We start from the raw sequence: 18,355 nt of genomic DNA, 5'->3' as shown, positions 1-18,355 counted from the left end.
TCTGTCAGTTGCTGGAAAGGGTACATTAAGTTTTCCATGATGATGTTGATTTTGTAAATTTTTCTTTACAATTTTTTCAATTTTTGCTTTATATATTTTGAAGCTTTATTACTCTATTGGAATATTGATCTTTTAAAATTCATATGTAGTGATCTTTACCTTTAGTAATCTTTTTGCTGCTTTTCCCATAAAGACTATTACTGTATTCTGATATATTGTGGTCATCCCGCAGAAGGGAATCCCCAATATTTGCTTTGGATGTGGAGGCCGATGGTGCCAAGAGAGTATGAAACACGAATACCAAGAGAGTATGAAAGACTTATTATTCACAAAATGAGGCTTTCTGACGTGTGCAGGGCAGGCTCCCAAGCAGGTCTGAAAATGGCTTGAGAGAGCAGGGAAAGGAGATTGGCTTGGTTATGTAATTTTACAGTGTGGGTAAAGTAAGGGAAAAATTCATGCAAGCTGGGTCTTGCTTGGCTTAAATATCCCCTTGGCACCATAGCGGGGAGCAATAAAACAGTTGGTGCTTTATTTATAGTGATCCCAAGATATCCTTGCCAGTCTGTTTCACAAATCACTTAACAATTAACTTAATAAAAATCTTTTCTCCTGTATTGCGCACTTCCAGTGATCAGTCATTCACATGAATAATGATATTGTCTTGGAATAATGTGTTAGCAGGGAAGGTGGTGAGGAGTTGTTGGATTCTAGATTTGTTTTGAAAGTGGTGACAACAGGAATCACTGAGAGATTAAATGTGAGGAAAAGGAGTCAAGGATAGCTCTAAGACGTTTGGTTGAGCAACTAGAAGAATGGAGATGCCATGTACTAAGTGAGGGAGGCTGAGAAAGGCAGCTTTACTTGTCACCAGCACATATGTGTGTGTGTGTATAAAAACATCAGAGTGCAACTGGATAAACTTTAACAAATCGATAGAGTTGTGTAAGTGCTACCTCAGTTTAGATACAGAACATTTCTGTTACTCCAGAAAGTTTACTCATGACCCTGTGCCCTCAATCTGTCATGATCCTCTAGCTCCAGGTAACCACTGATCCGTTTTCTGTCAATATAGTTTTGCCTCATTTCAAATTTCATATAAATGAGATCATGTGGTATGTGGTCTCATTGTATTAGCATAATAATTTTGAGATTCATCTAAATTTTTGCTAGTGTCAGTAGTTTGCTTCTTTTAAATCTTGAATGGTATTTCATTGTATAGATAAAATATAATTTGTTTATGTGTTCACTAGTTAGTGGACATTTGAGTCCAGTTTTTAGGTCTTTTGAATAAAAGCTGTTATGAATATTTGCACACAAGTCTTTGGGCCTATGTTTTCCGTTCTCTTGTGTAAGTGCTGAAGAATGGGATTGCTGGGTTATTTGCAGTTATGTGTTTAACTTTATAAGAAACTTCCATACTGTTTACCAAAGTGATACTACCATTTACAACCCACCAGCAGTGTATGAGAGTTCCAGTTATTTCACATCCCCACCAACACTTGATATTGTTTTCTTTTTAATTTTTGCTATTCTGGAATTGTAGTGGTATCTTATGGTTTTTATTTGCATTTCCCTGATGACTAATGATACTGAATATCTTTTTATTTCAGTATTTGCCATTTATTTATCTTCTTTGATAAAATGTATGTTCATACTTTTTGTCCATTTTGAAATTTGGGTTGTTTGACTTCTTATTATGGAGCTATAAGAATTTTTTATATATTCTGGATATTAGTCCTTTCTCTGATATATGTTTTGCAAATACTTTCCCCCAGTTGTGGCATACCTTTTCATTTTTACAGTGTCTTAAAAGGTTGAGATTTTAAATTTTGATGAAATACAATTTATCAACGTGTTCTACCTAAGAGATCTTTGTCAAGCTCAAGATCGTAAAGGTTTTTCTCTAGGTATTTAGTTTGGGCTGTCAACCTCAGATCTATCACCTATTTGAGTTAAATTTCATATACAGTGTGAAGTAAAGTCTGAGGTTTTTTTTTTTAAGGTGTGCAGCTTAATTTATTGGTCACATATACAAAGGTTGGAATCAGGATAAAAAGAGCAGTGCTAAAAATTAGTATAAAGCAGTGTTTCCTCGCCTTTCCTGTGTCATAACAATAGCAAATGATAATAAGAAACGTGTAGAAAAAGACATGATTTACAACATAATCAAATTGCTTAACACCAGTGACTTTTTCTCATTTTTCTCATTATCCCTCTTTTTTATTACTCAAGTAATAAATAACAATTACATAAAAGTCTGCAAATTCAAATAAGCAAAAAAAAAAAAAAAGAATTACAGTTTTCAATAGCTATAAGTATAGAAGAAAGGCAGTGATTTTGTACATTTTAAAAATTGAGCCCCTGCAGTAAATTCACTCATTAATTATAATTTTAAAAAATAATGAATGATAATATTTATAAGGTGTAGCAGTAAATGGATGGAGCTTCTCACTTGAAAGTGACCAGCCTGGGTGCTTAAGGCCTGAGAGTTTTTTAAGAAATAAATATACAGTTGTTCTTTGGTTGAAAGAGTTTCCTTTCCCCATTGAATTACCTTGGTACATGTGTTGAAGAATCAACTGACCATTTATGTATGAGTCGACGTTTGGTCCGTTGATGTATATTATGTTTAATACCACACTCTATTGATTACTGTAGCTTTGTAAATCAGGCAGTGTCAGTCCTCCATCATTTGTTTTTGTTTGTTTTGTTTTCAAAAGTTTTGGACTCTTCTAGGTCCTTCACATTGCCATGTAAAATTTAGAATCAGCTTGTCAGTTTATTAAGAAAAAGCATGTAGGGATTTTAATTGGGGTTGCATTACATCTATAAAGGGGAAAATTGAGCCTTTAACAATATTGAGTCTTCTAACTCATGGGCATGGTATATTTCAGCATTTGGCACCCTACAACTTTGCTGAACACACTTACTATTCCTCATAGCTTTTTGGTAGATTCTTTCTTATTTTCTATATAGATGATCATGTGTTATGCTCATGCTTATAAACATTCTTCTTCCTTTTCAATCTGTATACCTTTTATTATTATACTGCTAGGATCTCTGGTACAATATTGAGTAGAGGTAGTGAGAGCAGACATTCCTGTCTTTTTTCATATTTTAGGAGGGAAAGCTCCAGTCTTTTAATTACTGTAGTATTACATTAGTGGTATTTTTTTAAATGCCTTTATCAGGTGGAGGAAATTCGCTTTTATTCCTAGTTTGCTGCATATTTTTCATGAATAATGTTAAATTTTGTCAAATAATTTTCTGCATCTATTGAGAAGATCATTCTTTTATTTTCTTTGATTTCTTAATATGGTGAATGACATTGACTTTCAGATGTTAAGCCACTATTGTATTCTTGGATAAATCCCACTTGGCCATAATGTATTACCCTTTTCATATACTGCTAGAATTGATTTGCAAAAATTTTGTTAAGGATTTTTATGTTTATGCTCATAAGAGATATTGGACTATAGTTTACTTTTCTTGTAATGTCTTTGTCTGCTTTTCCAGGCTGTAATGGTAAAATGATTTGGGGAGTGGTAAAATGGGGAGTGGTAAAATTTGGGGAGTGTTTCTATTCTATTTTCTGTAAGAGTTTGTGTAGAATTGATATTATTTCTTTCTTAAATGTTTGGTAAAGTTCACCCATGAAACTATCTGGCCCAGAAACTTTCTTTGTAGGAAAGATTTTGACTGTGACATTTATTTTCTTTAATAAATGTTAGCAATATTCAAATTATCAATTTATTTTTGAATGAGATTTGGTAGTTTGTGTTTTTAAGTAATATCTCCATGTCATTTAAGATGTTAAACTTATTGGCATAAAGCTGTTCATTATATTTCCTTATACTTAATATTTGTGAAATCTGTAGTGATATCTCCTCTTATATCTGATATGAGTTATGTGTGTCCTATTTTTCTTGTCTGTCTGACTAGAGATTAATAGGTTAATCAATTTTATTGACCTTTTCAAATAACCAGCTTTTGTTTCCTGTTTTCTATCATATTGATTAATGCTTTGTTACATTTCTTTTCTCCTTTGAGTTTTATTTGCTCTTGTTTCACTGATTTCTTAAGATGGAAGAATAGATCATTGAATTGAGATTGAGACCTTTTTCTTTTTAAAAATATAAGTATCATTATAAATTTCCTTCTAAGCCAGTAGTTCTCACACTTGATGCATAGGAATCACCTAGAAGGTTGTTAAAATAGATTGCTGTGCCCTAATCCCTGATTTTCTTATTGATTATGTCAGGATTGGTGCCAGGGAATTTGCATTTTTAAAAAGTTTCCAGGTAATGCCAATTGATGCTTCAGGGAACCACTGTTGAGAATGACTGCTTTAAGTGCTGCTTTAGCTGTATCCCACACATTTTGAAATGTTGCATTTTTTGTTTCCATTTAGTTCAAAATGTTTTCTATTTTTTTGTGTGATTTTTTCCTTTGGCTCCTGGGTTGTTGAGTAGTATTTTGTTTGATTCAAATATATGAAGATTTTCCTGATATCTTTCTTGCCTTTATTTCTTGTTTAATTCTATTATTGTCAAAGACTATGTTTTTTACAGTTAAAATTTTTCTTGAGTCTTATTTTCTGACCCAGAATATGGTCTACCTTGGTGAATGTTACATGTGAATTTGCAAAGATCTACATTCTGCTCTAGTTGGTTCGGATGTTCTAAAAATGCCAATTATATTATGGTTGATGGAGTTATTCACGTCTTCTATATCTTTACTGATATTCTGTTCAGTATTTTTCTTAGTTCTTGAAAAACCAGTGTAGAAACTTCCAGTTATGATTGTGGATATATCTATTTCATTTTTAAGTTCTATTAGTTTTTGCCTCACTCATTTACTTATTTTTAATTTTTTAATATATAATTAAAATTAATTAATTTTAATTGAAGTATAGTTGATTTACAGTGTTGTGTTAGTCTCAGGGGTAGAGCAAAGAGATTCAGTTATGTATACATATATATCTATTTTTTTCAGATTCTTTTCCCTCATAGGTTCTTACAAAATATTGAGTATAGTTCCCTGTGCTATACAGTAGGTCCTTGTTGGTTATCTATTTTACATGTATGTTTCACTCATTTAGATGTTATATTATTGGGTGTTTACACAATTAGAATTGTTGGTTCTAATGATAAATTGTCCTCTTTCAGTCCCAGTTTCCTTCTGTTGTCTTTTCCACCTGAAGACCTTATTTTAGTATTTCCTTTAGAGTAGGTCTGCTGGCCATGGATCAGCTTAATTTTTTTTACATCTGAGAATCTATTCATTTTACGTTCATCACTAAAGGATATTTTTGCTAGATATAGAATCCTGAGTTATAGTTATTTTTATAGTTATAGTTTTCAGCACTTCCTTCTGTCCTGCATGGTTTCTTAGGGTAAAATCATAGTCATTAACTGTTGTTCCCCTGTAGGTAATTTGTTATTTTTCTGTAGCTGCTTCTGAGATGTTTTCTGCACTTTTAGTTTTCAGCAATTTCATTGTGGTGTGAATTTCTTTGAATTTATCCTATTCGTGGTTTGCTCAGCTTCTTGAATCTGTAGGACTATTAATTTATTAAGTACTTTTTAATTTTATTTTTGTAGAGGTTACTCTAGAGTTTACAATATGCTTATTTATCTTTTCAGATTCTACCTTTAATTAATGTTCTGCCACTTCACATATAGTGTCAGAAACTCAGACTAGTATCCCTGCATTTCCCTCTTTTAATATCATATCTCATATGTTATGAAGACCATAACAAATTGTTATAATTTTTGTTTTGGACACTTAATTATCATTTACTGGGAAGGAAGATGAGAAATGACACCTTTAATATTTATCCACATATCAGATACTTCCTATACTCCTCATTCATCTATATAAATCCAGATCCTGTCTGATTTCAAGTATCATTTTCATTCAGCTTGAACTTATTTTGGTCACTTCTTTATAGGGCAAGTCTGCAATAATATATTCTCTCTGTGGTTTTTTTTTTTCCTTTATCTGAAAAAGGTTTTGTTTTACTTTCACTTTTGGAAAATATTTTGTGGGATATAGAATTCTATTTTGATAGTTATTTTTTGGTATAGAATTCTGAGTTAATGGGTTTTTTCCCCCTTCTCAGTAGTTTAAAAGTGTAACTTCACTGTCTTCTGACTTGCATGCTTTCTGTTGAGAAGTCAAGTGGCATTCTTATTTTTTTCTGCTTGTTCATCTTAATCACTTCATACTATTCCTTGGTGTGGGTTTCTTTATTTCTTTTTTTTTCTCCTGCTTGTGTATCATTGACCTTCTTGGTTTTGTGGATTTATAGATTTCATTAAATTTGAGAAACTATTTTTTCAAACATCATTTCTGTCTACCTTACCACCACACTTCTTGTACTTGTATCATAGTAGATTAGACTACTTGATATTGTCATACAGGTCCCTGATATTCTGGTCATTTTTTTTTTAGGGTTTTTGTTTGTTTTTTTCTGTGCTTCATTTTGGATAGTTTCTATTTCAATATTTTAAATTCATTGTTCTTTTCTCACAGAGTATCTAATCTTGTGTTAATTCTATACAATGTATTTTTCATTTCCAAGAGTTCTGTTTGAGTCTTTTTTATCTTCCATTTTTCCCTTATCATGTTCATGTTTTCTGTAACATTATTGAACATATTTGAGTATATTTACAATAGCTTTTTAAACATTCTCTTCTTTTAATTCTATCATCTTTGTTATTTGTCTCTATTGATTGAGTTTTCTTCTTGTTATGGGTCATATTTTCTTTGCCCTCTGTGCCTGTTAATTTTTTAAAGCATTTTGAGCATTGTATGTTTTTACCTTGTTGTCTGCTGGACTTTGCTGTATTCCTTTAAAGATTGTTGGACTTTGTACTAACATGGGGTTAAGCTTCCATTGTAAGCATTTTGGGGGATTGCTTCTGAGGTCTGTTAGAGTGGATCCAGAGCAACTTTTAGTTTATGGCATGATTGTTTTTAAGAACAAATTGAAACCTAAATGAGTCACAATGTAGAGTTACTTAAATAAGTTATGTATCATCAATACAATGGAATTTAGCTGATAAAAAATGAAAAATGGGACCTGAAAAGATGTCCCAGATGTTAAGTGAAAAAATAGTCGTAAAATAGCATAATTTTTTTGTACAAATATTTACAGGTATGTATGTGCATGCAAGTCATATACATTTGTTTTGTATATTGTAATAAAATATTCAGAATTATAGTTTGAAAATATTCTGAACATAATAATTTGTGAAAAATACCTCTAGATAGTGGGCTAAAGCAGAAGGTAACATTCACTTTTGCATTATACACCTCTTTATTGCTATAATATTTTTTGGTAAGAAGTATGTTTATCTTTTTTTGTTAAAAAGAGAATGAATAAAACCATGAAAACCTTCAGTTTGGCTATATATATATATATATGGCTTTAATAAGTGTTTGAAGTATATTAAAGAAATTGTTCCTAAGTTATTATTAACTTCATTCTTTGGAAATTACCTCCAAAATGTAATGCCCATTAGTTACAAGAGTACTCTGAAGTTTCTTCAGATATGTTTAGTTTTCTCTAAGTAAAATTGGCTTTAACAACCCTTTTTGATGCTTCTTTTATGACTACTTTTATGACTGTTGAAGTATCACATTCTACAGTACCTTAAAATTGTGTAGGTGTGAAGAATTCTTAAGTATCATCTTTATTTTCTGTTATTTGCTTTGAGTATTTTCAGTGAGTTGTCTAGTATGCCTAAGTTGAGGTGAAAAGTTAGGGGGAAGATGGAAGTGTGGTCTGGGTGGATATTTAAAGACTAATAATAGATTTCTGTATAGTTGCTCTTTATAATCTAAATTTTTTAAGGCCAAGGAGATGTGTATTTTCATCTTCATATTTTTAAAAACATGTCTTTCATATGATTGGGGCTTGTTTTAGTGAATTTGCCATAGAAATAAGAGTCCCTTCTAGATATATCAAGCAGAATGGGAACTTAATATAGGGAGTTAATTACAAAAATACTAGAGACACCAACATGAGGAGATCACCCAGAAATCTGGAGCTGCTACATACCCAGGCTGGAGATTAGGACCACATTTGTAATTGAGCTACTTACTGTAGGTGCTACAGCTGCCACTGCGCAGGTGGTACCCCTGCTGCTGTTGCTATAAAACCACCACTGCCACTACTTACTGTAGTCACTTACCTGTACCTTCTGTTAGAGAAGAAAGCAGAATCTTTCTTCCTTTTGCCTTCTAAGCTCTCCCCAGTACTTTCATTGGTGGAACCTGACAGTAACACATCTGTCAGCGAGTCTTGGAAATTTAATTTTTAGGTTTTTATCAATAATACAAAGCACTCTTAGAAGGGACAGTGGGACTCATTACCAAGAGATAAAAGACCAGCAGAGTGCTAAAAATTGTTAAGGGCAAAAGTCATATCTTAATTTTAGTCTTTGTAATATCAGTGACTAAACTCAGAGCCTGTGACATAATAGGCTCTCATAAACTATTTAAGTCTTTTTTTTCAGGTTTGTTTACAAATACAGAAATGTATGTGAGAATAAAGTTTTCCTTTTCTCTCTCACATACAAAAATTAGGTATTTTCAATATTTCAGAGTTTAATTAAAATTTGCAAAAAGACCAGTCTTACTTACCTTCAATCCCTTGCACCCAACATAGTAACTAGCACATATTTATTTATTTATTTATTTAAAAAATAAATTTATTTATTTGTTTATTTTGGCTGCGTTCGGTCTTGGTTGTGGTGCGCGGGCCTCTCATTGCGGTGGCTTCTCTTGTTGCAGAGCATGGGCTCTAGGCACGCGGGCTTCAGTAGTTGTGGCACGTGGGCTCAATAGTTGTGTCTCGTGGGCTCTAGAGTGCAGGCTCAGTAGTTGTGGCACATGGGCTTAGTTGCTCCGTGGCATGTGGGATCTTCCCAGACCAGGGATTGAACCTGTGTCCCCTGTATTGGCAGGTGGATTCTTAGCCACCTAGCACATATTTAATAATTTTTTTAAATTAAATGATTATTAGGTATACTTTACTTATAAAATGTGGTATTAGAATGAACTTGTTGGTAGTTTGGTGGTATTTTAGTTTTATTTCTAAATACTATTTGAGTTCATGATTTATCTTCTTTCTCTTACAGCATCAAACACTTGGCTTGTTCCGGAAACTAAAGGAGCTATTGTTCAAGGTGGATATGGCCATACCAGTGTGTATGATGAAATAACAAAGTCCATTTATGTTCATGGAGGCTATAAAGCATTACCAGGCAACAAATATGGATTGGTAGATGACCTTTATAAATATGAAGTTAACACTAAGACTTGGTGAGTAGATTGCTCAGAAGTACATTGTATATCTTGTACTGGTCATTTCACATATGCCAGTTTCTCTAGGGTACATACCTAAAAGTGAAATTGCTGTGTGTGAGGATATTCCCATCCTTAACTTTATTACCCATTGCCTAATTGCTTCTCAAGTCACTGTGATAATGTATACTTCCACCAGCAAGGTATAAGTGTCCTTGTTTCTTCGTAGTCTCACCTACACTTGGTAATTATGAGGATATTTTCCTTTTGCCAGTGCAGTGGATGTGAATGGTATTGTACTGATATTTTGATGTGCATACCCTGATTGCTATAGTGAATAAGCATATTTTTCTGTGTTCAATTGCACTCGTGTTTTCTATTTAGTGAATTGCTTATTGATTTTTCTAGGTATACAAGTTTTAAAATAGAATTTTTGTTGTACTCATTTTCTTTTGTAGGGCCTGGGAAGTGGTCCCCTTTTTGTTTTTAAACACTAAACATTCTTTTAAATTTATATGAAATTACTTTATGTGTTTAAATGAAATACAGTTTTCCACCAATTTGTGATTTGTTCTTTCCTCTTCACTGTCACTTTCGAACATATATTCTAATTTACACTTTATTTGAAAAAAGGAAGATGAAATTTAAAAAATGAAGACTTTTCCTTTGGGTAATTTTCCTAATTTTCATTTTTTTAGTTTAATAAAATGCAGTATTATATTTTAGTAGATAGGCTACCTTGCTGAGCTATTAGTAAATGTGTGTTTAGAGAAATTCTTTTTCAATGGGGAAATGGATTATCCTGGACTGCTATTTCCATTGAGAAAAATTAGGAATTACATCTTTTTAAGGCATCATAGGACTATAAAGACAGTCCTATTTGTTGGTCAAGATTAAGGAGAGATAGAATGAAAAGGGAGGTATGATTGGCATTTTGCACAACTTTTGTCCTTGAGACAATTATAAATCCTGAAAACTGCCTGAGAAACTGAGCAGAGCTTTCGTCAGTCAATATGGAGGACCAAAATGGATTTCTAGGTGTGCCAAGGAATAGGGGTCTTGTTACACACTTCACAATGTAGTCTGATTCCTGAAGTTCTAAACCTATGAGTGAGTATAAACTTTTCTTTGAATCATCATGGTCTTTCATTGGTTTTGGTGCTCTGCCCATAGTCTAACTCGTGGCAGAGCAAAAGTAAATCCTCTCTTGAGGAAGACAATATCATACAGAGTCTCAAATTATTTCATATACAATATTTGTTACAAAACAAAAAATAATAAGGCTTAGGAAAAGAAAAGCCATGAAAAAAACCCAGCCATTTGAAATATACCTATAGGATAATGGCATTTTCAGACAGAAACTTTAAAATAATAAGGATTTTATGATCAAGAAATTAAAATATAAGGTAGGAAAATATTAACAGACAACTGGAAACTTTTACTAAAGAATCAAATGGAAATTATAGAAATGGAAAGTAGATTAAGTGAATTAAGAATTCTTTGGATATGTTTACAGCAGGTTAGACACAGCTGAGGGGGGATTTACCAAATGGAAGATGGGTCAGAAGGAAATACCCATGTTGAAATAAAGAAAGACAAAGAATGAAAAATAAAACAGGGAAAGAAATATAAGGGACTTGTGGAAATGTTCTAACATGCATGTAATTGAGGTCCAGAAGAAGAGGATTGAGAAGATAATGTGGAGCACTGTTTGAAGTCTTAAATGACTGAGAATTTTCAAAAGTGACAAAGGATAGCTAGCTACAAATTGAAGAAATTCCTTGAGTACCAAGGGGGTGAGTACAAAGAAACTTACACTTAAAAATATCACTGTAAAACTGATGAAAACCCAAATAGAATGAGAAAAGCAGCCAGAGGGGAAAAAGGCATATTCTCTTTAAAGGAGCAACACTAAGACTGACAACTGGTTTTTTAACTGAAAAAATGGAATCTAGAAGACATGGAGTCTTCAGATGGCTGAAGGAAAATATCATCAGTCCAAAGTTCTTCACCCAGTGACAAACCCTTAAAAAATGAAAGGAAAACATGGACTTTTCAGAAAAACAAGATGAATTTGACAGCAGCAGACCGGCAATACAGCAAACACTAAATAAATAAAGAAAATGCTAAATAGATCTTCAAAATATTGAAGAAGAAGAAAAATGATCCTAGATACTAGAAGGAATAGAGAAATGGAAAGGGTATATCTAAGTGATTATTTATTATGTAATACTATAATAGTAATAGAGGCTTAAACATATACAAAATTTAAATGGATGATAATAGCAGCACATAAATCAGAAAGAAGGGTAAATGGTGTTCAACATTACTAAGGTCCTTGTATCATATGGGAATTGACAAAAAACTAATTTATAGTAGACATTAATAGTTAAGGATTTATATTGTAATCATTAGGTAACAACAAAAAATAAAAGTAAAACACTGTATATCCAACAGGTGAATAGAGGGAAAAATTAGAATAGTACTTCATGCATTTGGAAGAAAACAAGAAAGGAATAGAAAGGGAACAAAGTAAAGTTGGGACAAATATAAAGGAAGATGGTATATTTAACTCCAAATATGTCATAATTATACTAAATGTGAGGAAGTAAATATTCCAGTTACACTGAATGTAGGAGACAAATATTCCAGTCAAAAGCTAAAGTATTTTGGACTGGGTATAAAAATAAAACCTAGCCCTATGCTGCTTAGAAAATATACAAAAAATATAAAAATATTTAAAACTTTTTTGAATCAAAATCAAGATGATTATGATGCTGCCAAGAGGGACATTTATAACTTTAAATGCATTTATTAGGAAAGATTTTAAAAAGCTTAAAAATCTGTCTAAGAAGTTAAAAAAGTTAAAAGAAAAGAACAGCAGATTAATTCCAAAGAAGGGATAAAGTAAATAAAGATAGGGAAAAGAAAGAGAATAGGAGATAGAGTACAAATTAGTGAAATAGAAAACAAACATATGATAGAGATGATCCTATAGCCCCCCAAAATCAACAAAGTTGGTTGTTTGTGAAGAGTAATAGATAAATCCCCACCCAGATTTAGAAACAAAGATTACAGTTGGTCCTCTGCATCTGTGGATTCAACTAACCATGGATTGAAAATATTAAAAAATATTCCAGAAAGTTCCAAAAAGCAAAGAAAACTTGAATTTGTCATGCGCCAGCAACTGTTTACATAGCATTTACATTGTATTTACAACTGTTTACATAGCATTTACATTGTATTGGGTATTATAAGTGACCTAGAAATGACTTAAAGTATACAGGAGGATGTGTGTAGGTTATATGGAAATACTATGCCATTTTATATAAGGGACTTGAACATCTGTGGATTTTGATATCCGTGAGGCTCCTGGAACCAATCTCTCACAGATACTGAGGGATGGAACCAATCTCTCGCAAATAACCAAATCCAGAATGAAAAAGAACATTACAGACATTAAGTTCTACAGACATTAAAAGATAATAAAAGCATATGATAAGCAACTGTATGACAGTGAATTTAAAAAAAATCAAATGAACCATGTCAAATGTCTAGAAAAATGAAACCAGAATTGACACATGGAAAGATAGAAAATTGGAATAACATTATAGCAAAGAATTAGAATCTATACTTGAAATGCTCTTCTCTTAAAAAACAAACACAAACAAAACAAGACAAAATAAACTCAAAAACTCGCCAGGCCCAGATCACTTTACTGGTGAATTTGCCCAGACATTTAAGAAGTACATATTTAAGAAATAATACCAGTCCTTCACAAAATTTCAGAGAACAGAAATAATTATTTTGCAATTTATGGGGCTAGCAAAACTTTGATACAAAACTATGAAAAAGATATTACAGGTAAGAAATTATAGTGTCATATTTTTCATGAAAATAGATAGACAAAATATCAGGTGAATCCAGCAATTTATGAAAAGTATAATACATCATTTGGCTTCACTCTAAGAATATAAGGTTAATTAAAAATTCATAAAATCAGAGTAATTAACACATTAAAAGAATAAAGAAGTGAAGGCATATAATCTCAAATGTTGCAAAGGAAAGTTTAGATAAAATTTAACAAGTATTCGTGATAAAAACTCAAATACAATAGGAATAGAAGCAAACTATTTGTGTGGTAAAAGGTACAAACCAATAGAAAAACTTTATTGCAAACGTTATAGTGTAATGTTGAAAAATTTTCCTTTAAGTTTAGGAATGAATAAGAGTGGCTACTATCAGTGTTTCTATTCAACATTGTATTGGCATTTCCAGCCAGTGCAATAATACAATTAAAGTTAAAGGGAATAACAAAGTATAAAAGATATATGGGTAATAGGTTGCTAGATATAAGGTCAATATAAAGAAAACCAATCCAATATAATTCTGTATACCAGGAACAATTAGAAAATGATTTAAAAGCAATACAATTTTAAATACAATTTAAAAGCAATACAATAAAAGCAATACAGTTTATCATCAGAACATCAACAATGTGAGACGTAAATGTAATGACATATACACAGGATCTTTCCATAGAAAACTCAAAAACCGTGTGAGAAATTGAAGACCTAAATAAATGGAAGATACATAATGATAATTAATTGAAACAATATTGTAGAGATATCTGTTCTGCCCAGATTGATCTTTAGATTTAATGTAATCCCAAAACAAAATTGCAGAAAGTATTTTTCTTTTAGAAATTGACATGCTTATTTAAAAATTTATATGAAAATGCAAAAGGCCAATCATAGCTAAACCGAAACTTTTAGAAGAACAAAGCTGCAAGGCTTCTCTACTAGATTTCATGAATTCGAAGCTACAGTAATTAAGTGTTGCTGCAAAGATAGGGACATAGACCACTGTAGCAAATAGGAATTCCCCAGACAGACCTACACATTTATTGGCACTTAGTGTAACAAAGTTGGCACTACAGAGTCGTTTTTTCAATAAATTATTCTGGGCCAATTGGTATACAATTGAAATAAATGAATTTGGGGCCCTGCTTCAAATCATATGCAAAAATTAGTTTCAGATCAATTGTAAATCTAAGTATGGAATGTAAAATAATAAATATTGTAGAAGATAACGGGTAAATATCTTTGCTTTTGTTGGCAAAGAAAGACTTTAAAAATAGTATTTAAATAGTACTCTTAATAAAGGAAAAATGATAGACTGAACTATGTATGTCTAAAAAATATCACTAAGAAGGTGAAAAGGCAAGCTGCAGTGTAGGAGATATTTGCAACTCATAAAGTCAACAAAGGTCTCTATTCCCAAATATGTAGAGAAGTACTACAGATCAACAAGAAAATGTCAGATGACTCAAGAGAAAATGGGCAAGCGACTTGAACAAAAGGATATCCAAATGACCAAAACTCATTTTAAAAGTTGCTCAACCTTATTAGCCACAGGGTAATTTAAATTAAGATAACATTCAGGTACCACTACACGTCCACTTAAATGGTTAAAATTTACAATATTGATAATCCAAGTGTGTATAAACCAGTAGAAGCATTTGAAAAACATTTTGACAGTTTCTCCTAAATTTGAATACATTCACACACCCATATGTAATGTATGTATCCTATGAAATAGTTATTTTAGTTATATATTCAACAAATGCATATATGTATGCAGTACAAATGTAGTATACATATATACTATATTTCAGATACTCATTATACAGACACTCATTATTATATGTATGCAGTACAAATGTAGTATACATATATACTATATTTCAGACACTCATTATACAGAGAAATTGTCAAGGATAAACATCATGAATAGTGTGTTCATCAGTATTTAGTAGAATATAAGTAACTAATAACATATTATAAAATTGTCTTATATCATTTTCCAAAACCTCTGACAGCTACATTTTTAGGAAATCACAAAAACTTGATAGTTTAATAAACTAGCTTTGAATACTTTAATGTAAAACTAATTCTCATTATACCAAATTTAAGAAGCTAGAAGAAATCATTTCATGTAACCAGATTAGCATTAATATGAAAACATATTTCAAGTATATGTGATTTCAAAGATTTTTTAAAGTACAGAATTAATATAGTACCACAGAAGCACTATCTAAAACATCCTGTATTTATAGGAATTCCCATTTCTCAAAAATGATTCCTTTTGCATTGCTAGGGTGTTTTATTAATTAGTATTGTATTATCCTTTGCTAAGAGACTTTTAATTTGCTGTAACAATTTTGAGTACCAGGGCCATTATGGTCTTGATTTGTTAGCCTTGTTAGATGAGGTGTCTCATAACGTTTTTTGCACATATATGTTTGTAGAGCTTGTAGTAGGAGCCCACATCTTCGTTTTTTTCTTCTATGTCAAGGCTTTTCTGTGATAGTAGAGACGTCAAATTTTCTTGTCCTATTGTTGAAGTCATTTTCTCTATTATTGTGTTCCTTTAAAACACAATAATAAAAGCACAATATGTTTTAACACATAAGGAACATATTAAACATTATCATTTACAACTTGCAACTGTAATTATAAATTGGGTATTTTTTCCAGTTTTTTCAAGTTAAAAAAAAGATTTCAACTATACTTCTAGAAATACTAAAAAAGAAAAGTGGTGAGTCTAATGTTTCCTCATGATTAGATTCAGGGTTTGCATTTTGGTAGATCACTAAAATGTGTTCTATGAATTTTTTTTTATTTTGGGAAAAAACTTTTACTGAAATAAAATTCATATAACATAAAATTCTCCATTGTAACCATTTAAAGTGTACAATTCAGTGGTTTTTAGTATATTCATAGTGCTACGCAACCATCACTAATTCCAGAGTATTTCCATCACTGCAAAAAGAAATCCTATACTTTCCTATACCCTTTCCCTCCATTTCCTGGAAACCACTAACCTACTTTCTGTTTCTATAGATTTGTCTCTTCTCAGTATTTCATATAAATGGAATGTACAATATGTGACATTTTGCATCTGGCTTCTTTCACTTTGCATAATTTTTCAGGGTTCATCCATGCTGTAGTATATTTCTGTACTTAATTCTTTTTTATGGCTGGATAATATTTCACTGTATGAATATACCTCATATTGTTAATACACTCATCAGTTGATGGACATTTGGGTTGTTTTCACTTTGGGCTATTTTGAATGAGGCTGCTATGAACTTTCATGCAGAGGTTAACTTTCATATCTTGGTTAAAGTAATGGTTAAAGTGTTTCCAGGTTTCTCCACTGTAAAGATACAATTTTTCCTTTTTAAATTAATAAACACCGTGTGGAGATACTTTGAGACTATGTAAATATTTTGTTTCTCATTAAACTTTTACACACTAGTTTTAGCATCCATTGATCATTCTTGTTATCACTGTGATGGTTACCAAATGGTGATATTGTGATATTATTCCTTGTAAATATCCCAAGTTGTGTGTTCACTTATATCAGTATCAATTGATGGATTTTTATTTTAATCAATGTTCTATAATCAATTACTATTCTTTATTTTGGTGTTCAAAGTGTCCCAGATTTGGCCATCGTGAGCTTCTTTCAGTAAGCCTCCTCTATTCTTTAGACATGTCCCCAGTCACTCTAGTGCATTTCTACACTTTCTGGCACAGATGCAAAAAAAAAAAAAAAAACAACTCTGTTTACACCTTGTAGTTTCCCTGCTGGAGTAAGTCATTTCCCCCAAGGAACCTAGATTACTTTTAGTAGAGAATGGTATTTAAAAACCAAGATTAGTGGACTAGGTATGTTTATTACTTTTTTGATGTGTTTATAGACCCTATCAGAAGATGGAGCGAGAAATTTTACAAAGACACACATGTTTATACTTAATTTATAGAAGTGGGTATATAGCTCTGTCTCTGTATATATGTCTGTCTGTCTAAACCCTGTCTGTCTAAACTGCATAATGATGTAATACAACATTACAGGATTTATTTTAGACCTGTCTTCCATATTTGTAAATTCCTTTTCAAAGTGAGAAAACTGGATCCCACTTTACAATTCATATATTTTAAAAAATTATCTGCTTATCAGGTACTAAGAGTAGGGTTTATTTATTGCAGTAAAGATATCATATCTGGAAAAGCAACTGCAGTTTTTATCACCACCATTTTATTTTGTTGTCCTTTAATTAATAGACTTTAGTTTTTAGAACAGTTTTAGGTTTAAAGAAAAGTGAGCAAAAGGTATGGAGATTTCCCCAATACTCCCACATCTTCCCCACCCCAAGTCCCTCTATTATTAACATCTTGTATTAGTGTGGTACATTTGTTACAATTGATGAGTCAATATTGATACATTATTATTAACTAAAGTCCATAGATTACATTAGGATTTACTTTTGTGTTGTTGGTCCAGTGGGTTTACACAATGTATAATGACATATTCCACTGCTACTGTATCATATAGAATAGTTTGAATTGCCCTAGAAATCATGTGTGCTCATCTCCCTCTCTCCCTGCCCAACCTCTGGCAACCACTGATATTTTTACTGTCTTCATTGTTTTTGCCTTTACCAGAATGTTATATAGTTGGAATCATACAGTATATATCCTTTTTTTAGATTGGCTTCTTTCACTTAGCAATTTGCATTTAGGGTTCCTCCAAGTTTTTTCATGGCTTAATAGCCCATTTCTTTTATCACTGAATAATATTCTGTTGTATGGACATGGTACAGTTGTTTATCCATTCACCTGTTGAAGGATATCTTGGTTGTTTCCAAGTTTTGACAGTTATGAATAAAGTTGCTATAAACATCCACTTGCAGTTTTTTGCGTGGACATAAAATTTCAACCAGTGAGTGCAATTGTTGGATTGTGTGGTAAGAGTGTTTATTTTTATGAGTATGTTTAGTTCTGTAAGAGTGGTTGTACTGTTTTTCATTCCCACCAGCAATGAATGTTGCTCTGCATCCTTGCAGAGCATTTGGTGTCAGTGTTTTGAATTTTATCCATTCTAATAGGTAGTGGTATTTCATTGTTTTAATTTGTAATTTCCTAATGACCTATAATGAGCATTTTTCCATGTGCTTATTTTGCCATCT

General features: G+C 31.8%; 1 protein-coding gene across 1 annotated transcript in view; it reads left to right on the top strand.

Moving 5' to 3' along the window:
• ATRNL1 (attractin like 1) overlaps positions 1–18,355 on the top strand; it is a 730,282-nt gene that overhangs the window by 101,908 nt on the left and 610,019 nt on the right. Inside the window, exon 9 of the mRNA XM_060100355.1 lies at positions 9,153–9,336. Within this exon, the coding sequence (XP_059956338.1) occupies positions 9,153–9,336 (184 nt within the window). The remainder of the gene's footprint in view (positions 1–9,152; positions 9,337–18,355) is intronic.

The sequence above is a fragment of the Mesoplodon densirostris genome, chromosome 1 (assembly GCF_025265405.1).
Source record: "Mesoplodon densirostris isolate mMesDen1 chromosome 1, mMesDen1 primary haplotype, whole genome shotgun sequence".
NCBI lineage: Eukaryota > Metazoa > Chordata > Mammalia > Artiodactyla > Ziphiidae > Mesoplodon > Mesoplodon densirostris.
This window is presented reverse-complemented; position numbering and strand designations above follow the sequence as displayed.